This window comes from Lepus europaeus, chromosome 7 (assembly GCF_033115175.1).
Source record: "Lepus europaeus isolate LE1 chromosome 7, mLepTim1.pri, whole genome shotgun sequence".
Lineage (NCBI taxonomy): Eukaryota > Metazoa > Chordata > Mammalia > Lagomorpha > Leporidae > Lepus > Lepus europaeus.
The window spans coordinates 32,995,496-33,007,376 of record NC_084833.1 but is presented as its reverse complement, the minus strand read 5'-3'; the positions used below and the strand labels follow the sequence as shown (position 1 = coordinate 33,007,376).

The 11,881-nt window shown below is 49.1% G+C and overlaps 1 protein-coding gene across 1 annotated transcript in view; it reads right to left on the bottom strand.

The window, feature by feature from the left end:
* The window catches only part of LOC133764376 (uncharacterized), a 245,261-nt gene continuing 233,380 nt past the window's right edge, over positions 1-11,881 (bottom strand). Inside the window, exon 4 of the mRNA XM_062198048.1 lies at positions 1-428. Within this exon, the coding sequence (XP_062054032.1) occupies positions 44-428 (385 nt within the window). The 3' untranslated portion in view covers positions 1-43. The remainder of the gene's footprint in view (positions 429-11,881) is intronic.

Sequence of the window (11,881 nt, the reverse complement as noted above, 5' to 3'; positions counted from 1 at the left end):
AGAGCAATGTGAACTTTATTTCACTACATGAACAGCCCCTGTCTCACGCTGCTGCTGGGATGAGCAGCTTCCGGAGGCCCGTCCTCAAGTCTTCCGGAAGGCCCGCTGGCTTGCTGGTGGCTGGAGTCACAAAGACATGGACTGAAGAGCCGGTGGTGCAGGCCAAGGCATCAAACTCTGCCAACTTGGGATGGCCGAAGAAAAAGCCATCGCTGAGGTCACGGTGACCTACTGCAGGTGGCTCCTGAGTGGCCTTGGGCGGAAACAGGGCAAGTCTGTAACTCACACTGGAGTGACCCACCTTCTCCACAGCCAAGGCCGCCACCGGGACCTGCGGAAAGCTGATGGGCGTGTGATAGCTGCACTGATTGGTCACCATGAACCCCACCAGGGGCGACGTCTGCAGGCAGGTCTTCAGGCCACAGTACCTGAAAGGCAAAATCACACTGCTTCTTTGGTGCCTGTGACACCGTCGCCCAGCCCACCGGCAGTGCTAGATGTCTGTAGCCTTAATGGGCTCCAATCAAACCCCAGTTCCCTCACTTACAGCCCAGTCACCTTGGGCAAGTCACTTCACCTCCCTGGATGTCTGTTTCTACATTATATTGTTCATAACAGCAGTACTTTCCTCACAGGCTGACAGCAGGAATTAAACATCAAATGTATACCATCTAACGGGTTAACAGCTCCTAGACATGCAAGTTCTTGTTAAACATTTGCTGTGATTAATATAATTATGTCCATCTTGTCCTTGGCGCCCATGACAAAATACTGGGTACTTCTGTGTTAAATGAGAGAGAAAATTCATTTATTAGTGATGGTAAGTTACTGCATCTCTTATCTCTGCTACCAATTTTAATCTCTTTAAGGACAGAGGCTGTGTTTTGTTCGTGTTTTTGAATTTGTTGAGTTGAAGTGAGGTGGCACTTGAGATAAGACGTGGAGGTTGAACAGAATTGGAAATAAAGAGCATAGTGAAGCGTTACAGCCCCTCGCCTCCCCTCCACCAAGGAGGTCCTCTTAGCATTTAAACATTTTCCTCCCATTGCCCGCCTGCCTTCTGTACTTGCGGGTATTAAGATTGAATGTGAGGATTCACTGTAAGGGAAGCATATGGATGATACAGGTTTGACAACCAAGCTGCTCCAACACAAACAAGTGGCAAGTGTGTGCTTGGGCAGGGCACCCTGAGTGTCTGGAGGCCAGCCGCCCTCAGCGCCCATGGTGACACGGGATACATTCATTACTGACACACAGAGCTAGGCAGGGACAAAGGCCAGGTTACCCAACAGTATGGCGTGCACGCTAGCATGCCATGTCATGTGTTACAGACAAGCACACTCACTTATGGACACGGGGCTTTGAAAGCACACACTGCCAAATGTTTCCAGCAGTGGAATTCTGATCACTTGTTCCTTCTTTTCACTTATATGCATTTTCCAAAACGAATACAACTTGTCTCTGAAATAAGAAAGAGTGTTCTTTTCAAAATGACCGAACATATACTTCATTTACCAAGCCCAGGCCCTGGAGAGATGAGCAGGCTGGGCTGGGAGAGCGGGAAATGGGGCCCCTTTTCTGCTTATCAGGATGCTGCCTCTGGTGCCCCCGCTCACGGGCCATCCTCCTGACGGCCGTGAGGGGTCCCTGAGCCCACGCAAGACGGCTGGGATAAGAAGCCCACAGACGGGGTGGCTTAGACACAACAGGGATTTCTTTCTTACAGTTCAGGAGCAGGGGAAATCCAAGCTCAAGGCAGCGGCAGCTCAGTGTCCGGCCAGGGCCTGCCCTTGGCTTCTTGGGTGGCCAGCTTTTCGCTGTGTCCTCACGTCATGCAAGGGGTGAGGGAACACTCTGGGATCTCTTTGATAAGGAGCTAGTCTCCATCAGCAGGGCTCTGCTCTCACACAGCCATCACCTCCCAAGGTCCTGCCTGCAGATGCCCTTGCATGGCAGAGAAGTTCCAAGGTATGGATCTGGGCACACGATCAGCCCAAGGGGGAAACCCAGAGAGGAGCCTGTCTGTCAGCATGACTCCATGATCCAGTGGGAGTCCAGTTCTCCAGTTTGCGTTTCCCACACCTCACTGTTGCTATTGCCTTTCTATTCTCTGCCACTGCTGTCTTCCTTCTTTTAGAAAGAGACAGTAAAGACAAAGCACCTCTTCCCACCAGGAGAGCAATATTTCATGAGCCTCCTGTTTCCTGTGTGAGCCCAGCCCTGATACTTTTAAATAATTGAAATGCAGGTGACCATTTAAACCAAGCCAAGAACTGAGCAGCTGGTATGTATCTGGCCTGCTAAGTGGTTCACATTTTATATTCAGGTTTCAAGACAACAGTCCAGGGCCCAGCAGTGAAGATGCCTGGGCCCCATATTCGAATACCTAGGTTCAAGTCCTGGCTCCAGCTCCCAATTCTAGCTTCCTGACAATGCAGATGCTGGGAGGCAGTGGTGATGGCTCAAGCAGTTGGGTACACTCCCATCTGCTAGTCAGCTCAACCAAATGCCCACAACAGCCAGGACTGGGCCAGGCCAAAGTCAGAAGTCGGGAACCAAATCCAGGTCTCCCTTCTGGTTGCGTTAGAAAGTCCAGCTGCCTCCATCACTCTTTATTTCTTCTATTTCTCCCTTTTTCTTCTTTTCCTCATGACACACTTGCTATGTACCTACTTCACTTCCAAGCATGTGCTGGGCACAGAGGAGAGAGCAGTGAACATGCCAGACAGTGGTGGCCCCTGCCCACGTGTCGCCTTAGTCTACAGAGCAGGCAGCCGCCACATGCAACCCTGATGCAATGTGATGGATGCAATGGCAGGGAAAGCACAGGTGCTCTGCAAGGTAGGAGCAGGCAATCTACTTGATGGAAGGAATAAGGGAAAACCTGAAAAATGATAGCCCAGCTGACAGGAGGGAAAGGGAGAAGCTATCCCAGTAAAGAGGAGGAGGAGGAGAAACAGCCTGAGTGAAGGCCCAGAGGCCAGAGGGAGTCAGCCCATCCCAGCGGTAACAGACATCCCAAAGGCTGCAACACGGGCTGCCACAGGAGGCTGGGGGGAACATTTGGATTTTATCCTTGGGCAACAGGAAGCCAATAAATGTATGTAAGAGACAGGCAAGATCAAGTCTGTTCAGTAAAATGATCTGTGGCTTTGAATGAACTACGAGTTCCAATATGAATAACAACTCCCTGTAAGGAGAACAGGTGGGCAAGGCCTACAGTTGCTGAAAGATGATAGGGCTTGAATTAGGGGGTGACAGCAGAAGTGGGAAAACTGGATGCATCCAAGAGAGACTTTACAGGTCTGATGGTAACTTGGAATGAAACAGAGGAAGGAACCAACGTGATTCCCAGTTTTATGCAACATCCGAATGATTCCAATCATGGGAAGGGGATGCTGGGGGAGATGCTGGGGTTGGGGAGGAAGGGAAGTTTGATAAAGGTCCAGTTAAGGTGCCTGTGAGAGTCTAAGAAGAGATGAGCAGTTGGAATAATGATATCACTAACTAACATCTGTTCAGCCAGGCCTTCCATCAAGCACACAAACTGGATTATCTCTCCAGGAGGCATTTGGATAAATGTACCAGGAGCTCAAAAGACAGGCTGGCGTGGAACATAGGAGTGGAGAGGCTGGAAGAGATCTAAATTCAGGGCACTGGCAGGTAATCCAGAAGGCTGGAGCTGTGGGTGGAACACTGTTGGTGTGGTAAGGAGTGGAGAGCTGGAAAGCAACTCCCCAATCTGACTTCAGATAAATTCAGGCTTTCAAAAAATACTGGGCAGACTGAAATAAAAAACTCAGGTGTGGCCTGTAGAGGTTTGTGTTTGTGGCCTCCAGATAGTGACCTCGGGAAGAGATGAAGATGAAACTAGGGGACAGGGAGCTACAACAAAGGAGAGAAAAGAAGGAGGTTGCACTTGGTGTGGGGTTTCAGCCTTCCTCGATAGTACCTGAATGAGCTCCCAGCTGACAACATCTTAGAACGTAACAGCAAGTGATGAAGCCTCTGACTGTGATGCTGCCTAAAGGTCCCGTGAGGCGAAGGTCTAACCTCCATGTATTCTTGGCCCTGATTTAGTAAGCTGTACACGAAGGTTCAAAGTGTCAGTCAGATGGCTCAGGGGGGCCCTCCAGTGCAGGGGCTGCAGACCCTGGCCTGCAGCGAACTCCCCTGAGGAAGCTTTGAGAGGCGTGGACTCCCGGCATCCTCCTGCTCCTCCCAAATCCAACAGCAAGGGGAGGCCAGGCATCCTGATGGTAGCAAGCTCCCCAGGCATTTCTGGGGCACACAGCTGAGCATGGGAGTTGCTCCTCCAGAGTTACCCTCCCCTTTGTCCTCCTGCACTAAGGAAACAGCCCACAGAGATGAAAGAAGCTGTTCCTGGCCCCATGGGTAGCAAGAGATGAGATTTACCTACACCCCACTTTTCTCTCCAGCCCCTTCAGCAGCATCCATTTGCTTCTCCACCCCCAGACTCAGCCCAGCGCAGCCTTGGGGACCAATGCACCTCTGAGACATTCATAGCTCAGGGGAAAATGGGCAATGGCCATGATCCTACACTAACTTGGTGCCGAGCTCCAACAGCTGGGCCCAGTCTTGTCTTCCCCACCCCCTTCCCTTCCCCTCCCCAAGTTCCCAGCTCCTTCTCCATTTCCTCGTTCTGCCCCACCCCTGTGCCAAAGTCCTGGGTGCCTCTGCAGCAGGAGCTACCTCTGGGTTGGTGTGGGGACACAGCCCTGCCTCCTCTTGAGGTAGGAGAGAAAGTGCCTGTCAGGTGGTAGGAGGCCAGTGGGCGGATGGCACAGGTACCCCTTTCAGAGGCGACACTATTTTTTCCCCTCCCTATAAATAGCATATATGGGCTATAGCTTGTGGTCAGTTACCTGGTACATTGGGGCAGGATTCTGGCAAGAATTCCATCCCCACCCTCCCCTCGACCAAGAATAAACATGGGCTTGGCAGCAGGCTCCGCGGCTTGGCCAAGTCCTTAAGGAGCATCAGGCTGGCAGCCGAAGGGCACATCAGGCCTTGGGAGCCTGCACAAGGAACCAGTGACTGCTCATGTTAATAGGCTGGGTGTTTTCAGAGAGAGGCACAACAGGTCTTCAAAAAGCTCACGGGAAGTGTGTATAATGAAAAACTATTCATGGATTAAAAAAAAAAATTGGCACCAAAATAAATTTATCCTTTAATTACATTTTGCATGAGCTTTCTCAAATACCCTTGTACATACTTTAAGAACTAAAGTATGCCACGTGTTCACTCTGTGAGCATGACAGCAGTTGGTCGAATTCTGCGGATTTATTTCCTCTGGAAAATCTCATCTGGCTACAAGTTCGTACTCTGTCTCCTCTCTGTTCTGCACCTCTTTTCCTTACATCTTTGGTGCCCTGTGTGAGGAGCGGAGAGGAGGAGGTGGTCTCTGGTAAGAGCTGTGAACCCCTTCCACTTTTTACTATCTCTGCCCACCCTTACCTTCTCTTTCCTACAATCTCCTCCTTCCCTTCGGACCCAAATGGCCCTGAGAGGTGCCTCTCCAGAACACTTTCTCCCTCCTGCTTGCACTTCTCATTTCCCAATGAATTCACAGCCAGAGCCTTTGCCCATGCCGGACCTAATTCTCAGACCTTCAGATTGCTAAGAGAGGTCTCTGTTGCCTGAAGTGCTCTGGGGCGATGCTCATGACTGGTTTATCCCTTTTAGGGCATGGGTATTCGATCACTTTCCCTTGCTGGGGGGATGGGGGTAAAGCCATCTGCCACAGCTTGGAACTGAGATGCTAGTCAAAGTGTGGGGATTCTCACTGTCTCCTCTTAGAGGACTCAGAACTTAGATTCTCGGTTGGAGTGATTCTTTCCTGGGGACGCCCTGTGAAAGGACTCTCTTGCCTCAGACCATATTTTGCTTAATCTATGGGTTCCAAATTTTGATTCCCCTCTGTCCTGCCTCTTAAAAAATGATGAAAGCTTGGCCTGAAGGGAGAGGTAACGCAGAGGTGGTTAATCCATCTCCACATTAAAATGTGGCCTCAGCATAAACTGGAAAATGATTCTGATTTGGCATTTTTGTCTCAAAATCCTCTAAGATTCTAATAACGTCACACAGAAAAATGGCAAATGGTCAGAGATCTCTTACGTCCAGGCTTTTTTCCCCTTTGGGGTCAATTTTCCTCATTCCAAGTTCTCCTAGAGGAAGAAGGCCTGGAACTTCCCCTTTAACTTTCTACCTCCCCAAGCCTGCCTCCCTCCACCTGAGAAGCCAGCATCTCAGGAACACAGCCCTTTGCTCACTCCATCCTTTTCTCTCTCTCTCTCTCTCTCTCTCTCTCTCTCTTGCCCTTCCTCCTCTTCCACCCCACCAGCAGCAGCAGGGGCAGTTGCTGCCTCTCCAACATCTTCTCCCTGGAGGCCCTCCACCCTGCCCTCATCCCAGCCTCTCTGGGATCCTGGCCCAGCAGACTGGGCATCTGCCCTATTCGCCCCAGGGAGCCCCATCCCCAGCCTCCATCTGGTATTTTCTCTCTTGCAGACCCACCTGATTCCCCTACATCTAAGTCTTTGTCCTCCTCCGAAGTCAATTTTCCTTATTCCAAGCCCTCGGGCAGGAGAAAGTCTTGGAGACTTTCCCTTCTTCCACTCTTGCTCCCTGCTCAGGGGTGCTCACCCTGCCCCCAGCTGGCTGTTCCCCACCCCTAACTCACCAACAGCTGAAACTGCCTCTCTCCTCTCTTCCTGACCCTCTCCCCATTCTGCTTCTGGGAGCAGATAGTGAAAAGGCTGGCAGAGTGTTTATCGCTCTGGAAACCCCCCCTCCTGGGACAATCATCCAGGAGCCTTTCTCACATCTTCCTGCCTACCTCATCAGGGTCCAAGCAGTACCCTGCACCCCACCCCCCCAACAAGCAGCTCCAGAAAGAACCCTGCCTGCTGTTCAAATGCAATGAAGCCTGACTCCAACACCCCTACCCCTACCCCTCTTCCTGCCCTCTGTCTGGGCACGCTCAGCTCCTACTCTCCCTTTACCTGTACTCCCTCCCATTCTGTCTTCCCTAAAATAAAGTCTTTAACAAGCACCTCCTCTCCTACTGAAATCAGAGAAGACCCCCTAAAATTTACACTGAAATGTGGCCCTTAAAGTTCCCTAGAAATGCTATCTGGGGTGCCACATGCACTACTGGAATTTGGGGTGCCATACGATTTCACCATGGGCTTATTACTAAATCCCCAATATTAATAAGCCCAAGAGGGGTCTTGCCTAATATTTAAAGAAAAATTCTAAATATCGGCACAGATAAACGAGGCAGCATGGTACGTTTTAAGCTTTTATTTAGTGAGAAAGATGCATAGGAGAGTGAGAGCTTTATTTAAGAGAGAGAGGTGAATAGGGGTTCATACCGAGCACCAGGAACCAGCCACGTGGAAGAGCATCTAGGCCTGTATCTGGGCCAGGAAGCCTAGAGTACATGGCCCAAAGGCCATGCGCCCTGGAGGCACGGGGCTACAGCAAGCCCCCTCCTGACAAGAGGCCAGGGAAGAAGAGTAGGCAGGGCCACACTGTGTCCCAGCTTGTAACCCACTTCCAAAGGGGAGTGGTTAATTAACCTGATTGGCTGGTGGGCACCCAGGTGTGTCCAGGTAGGGGAATGAGGCCACACAGGGACATGGTCTAAGCATCAGGTAGGGGCACGAGGTCACAGAGGGGCATGGCGAAGGTGTGGTCTTCCAGTTCACAAGTCTAATCAATTTTAACATGTATGCCTGCCTACTTCACTAGGAACATTAAAATCCTAAAACCTCACATAATGGAGCCACACCTTGCATGAAGATGCAACCTCTGCTCCAACCATCTCCAGGAATGTATTTGGCAGGACTAGCAAAGAAAAACTCCAAGATGATGGTAACTTCCCTCCAAAGAATGCTCCATGCCTAGCCTTCTTCTTCTTCTCCCCTTCCTTGTGTAGTGGCACCAAAATCTCTTTGCTAATAACTGAAACCGTTTTGTTGGTCTCTCCTGTAATGTGTTATATGTGTGTACATATTGTACATGGAAAATTTATTAACAGCTCTGTTTTAATTGGCTTAAACTTGTGCTAGATATTCAAGAAATATTACTACATGTACTCTTAAAATTTACGAAAGCATTAGACCTTTTGGTAAATGTTTTTATAAGTTATTTGACAGCCAAAATTATTTGCTAAGTTTTCATTTGCTATTAAGTTACTAAGAGCAAGCAATTGAGGAAGCCTGACTTGTCTCCTCATTTCTCCTCTAATCTTTTCAAGATGGAAAAACAATTCTGTTCTGTAGGACTCTCCATCAGGACGTACAGTTTGATCTCTAGACCTTCCATAAGACAATCTGAGTAAGGTGGTCTTAATGTTTGACCTTACCTGGAAGGGCACAGCTTTCCTCGAGGGCATCATCTTATCTAACAGAAAGAATATTGTCATCACATGCCTGTGACCACAGATTTCTAGCTCAAGCCACCAAAGATCAGGGACAGGATTGAGTGCCCCCTTTGCTGACATTCTACTGTGTGCTACTTTCACAGCGACCCAGGAGAAAGAAGAGTGAGGCAGCAGAAGCAACGTAAGGATAGGTGGCAGGCTAATGATTAATGGCTGCTTTACACGGTGATCTGCCATCAAGGAGATCCAACAAGGCCAGTTCACCCCCAGATGGCACCTGTTTTCGATATGAGGAGTCAGGGCATTGGGCAAGCAGCTGTCAAGACAGAAACCAACTCCTTACAAGAGCACTGTTGGCTGCGCCAAGAGCCAGGACACTGGAAACGGAACTGCTCCGGGTGCTAAAGGACTCCTGGGTTAGAACAGCAGACCCTCCTGGCCCCAACCTGAAAAAGCCCTTCACTCTGCCTGGGTCCAAAATAACCACCACCATCAGGAGGACAGCCTAAGGGCAGTAACAATCCAGGCGGAGCTGCAAATTTGCTTTTAGAGGTGCCACCTATTCTATACTAACCTCCTATTGCAGGCCAGGTGTCTTCCCAGGCCAGCTAGGTGATAGAAGTCAACAGGGTGCCTTCCCTAAGGAGGTTCACACCTCCCTTGTGATGCCTCTTCCAGTACCCCATGTGAAGAGACAGACAGGTCTGGGCCTCATACCTGGCCAGGCTTTAATGCCCATCTGATTATCATCGAGCCCCTCTTGTCAGTTTCTGTTTGCCTTTCAATGGGAAGACTCCCTCCTGGTTTGGGCAGCACCTTTCTTAGATTCTCTAATGACTCTGTCTTTTGTTTTGGATCCTGTGTATTTCATTTGCTTGCAAGATATTCGTTTGCTCTAGGCAATAAAATTCCAGATGGCCATGCACATGAAACCTCAAATAGAGACAGTTTCTGAGCTAGTGCTGTAGCCCCCTCAAGAGACCAGCTGCTGGAACCCTGTCTTGACCGCTGGTCCCTACTCCGCTCCTACTCAGCTTGAAGACCTCAGCTTCAGTCCTCGCCCAAACCCCTGACAGCAGCCAAGGTTTCCATAAGCAGAGGGAGGAAGTGAGGGAGCCCAGGGCCAGAAGCAGAGCAGACTAACTCCATCCCACGGCTCCTCACCAGCATGTACACACTAAGCAATCCGGGAGCATTCTTTCCCTGTAACAACCAGGCATGCGGACAGGACTCTTGCTTTCCTATTTCCCACTTTGTCCTCAGTTTGGCCATTTCTTCCACCATGGGCAATGCCTCTAATATCTCCTTTTGTCCTCATAACCACAGTGCTCCTATTTCTGGCAAGTATAATTAACTTATTCCAAAGGTTCTTGCAGGAATGAATGATTGCTATATCCCAAGCCATCATGCAGGAACGACACAAGACCCCTCTTCTTCAGTCAATCCGATCCTGAGTATAGACCTCCCCGCCCCGTCTACACCCCGTATCAGCAGGAAGTAGCCAGAAAGAAACCGGTGCCTGTCTCCTTATCTATACTCAGAGTCAGGATTGACGGAACAAGGACATCAGCCTCAGCCATTTGAGGTTTTCTGTTACCCTTGCCTTCTATCTAGAAATCAGTTCCATCTCACATCCTGTATTGTTCCCCACCTTACCCTCTGCATTCTTCCCCAGGTTTGAAGCCAGTGGACCAAACCTGAAGAACCAGTAGAAGCTCATCTCCTTCTACTGCTCCTTCCACCCCCACCCCAGCCACCTAAGACATAAAAGGGCCCAGCCTGCTAGGGTCGAGGCCCCTGCCATGTGTTCACTCTGTGAGCATGATGGCATTGGTTGACCTCCACACATTTATTTTCTCTGAATAAATTTGGTCTGGCTGCAAAAAAACAAAAAGGAAATAGAGAACTAGGGAGAAAATATCTTAAACAGCAGCTTGTCTAACATTAAAAGATTTAGATAAAATCAACACTGAAGAATGTACACTGTATGTCTTTTAGAAATAATTTTTCTTCTATGAAACCTATTTCAATATTGTCTAGAGCCTAGAATAACCATCTAAAATAAAGCATGTACCACTCCCTTAAGTATAAAATCATTTGTACTAATCTTCATGCAGTATAGCATCTAGCTAAAGGTTAAAGTTTTTAGATACGGGTTTGAATCATGGTCCTGTTGCTATGCGATCTCAATAAGTCACTCAGTATCCCAGAGCCTCAGTTTTTCTCACCTCTAAAATGGAGATAATAATCAAACCTGATAGGATTTTTGTGACAAATAAATAAGGCAATGAATATTTTGTATATGCCAGAGATTTTTGTTGTTGTTGTTTATACTTTATAAACAGTTTTAGTCTCTAGAGGAAGAGACTTAACATTTTGTCTTTGGGTCAGATTTTTCCTTTATTTTGAGAAGACTTTTTGTGTTAGGACCCTGTGACTGTTTTTACTTGTTTGTCTATGTCTTCATTTTTATTTATTTTTGTTTTATTTGAAAGGCAGAGACAAACAGAAGAGGTTTTCTATCTGCTGCTTCACTCCCTCAAATGCCCACAACAGAGAGAACTGGGCCGGGCTGGAGTCAGGAGCCTGGAACTGAATTGGGTCTGCCACGTGGGTGGTGAAGCCGGTGAAGCCTCAGGTCCTTGGCTTATCATCTGCTGCCTCCCAGGGTGGACATTAGCAGGAAGCTGGATGGGAATCTGAAATGGTCAGGACTTGAATCAGGCACTCTGATATGGGGTGTGGGTCTCTCAAGCAGCCATCTAATGGCTGCACCAAGGACACCTGCCCCTTGGGGCAGTTGATAAGGGGCCCTGTATTGTCCCTTCAGGTGGTGTCAAAGGTCTTGGACATCAGGCCAGGGGAGCGGAGCAGGAGGGAAAGAACCAACATAAGAGGTGAGGCACCTGTTACACTTCTGGAACTTCCAGAAATCATGAGGAACACTTTAAAGAAGTGACGGAACAGATTCAGCAACTGAGCCTGAGAGGTTTACGCCAATGCCCTCTGCATAGTAAATATTATAGAATTTACCTAATTTCCACTGCACTGTCATAACAAGACTCTACTCAAGAGGCACAGGAAAGTCTTTGTTGGTGCCTCGGGGCAGTGATTTAAGCATAACCAGTTTGTGGAGCAAAGATCTCGACAGAAACTCGAACATCAGACCACACTTCGTCTTTTGACTCATGTTTGGTTTGGTGCTGGGGACACAACAGTGACACCAGCTTCTCTTTTCTGGTGGGTCTGACACTGGCCAGAGACCCCACTCCAGACTGAACACTCCATTACCAATTAGATGTGAGCATCAGTAGGAAAGCGATGCACCTGGTTGCCTGAGATGCTGTAAGGAAGGGGCCTGCCCTAGGCTGAGGCAGGTGAGCAGAGTGCCTCGGGAAATGAAGGAGGCTGGTGAGGCTGTGTGGCTGGACCTCAGGACACGAAGGGAGGACGCTGGTGCACAGGGCGGGA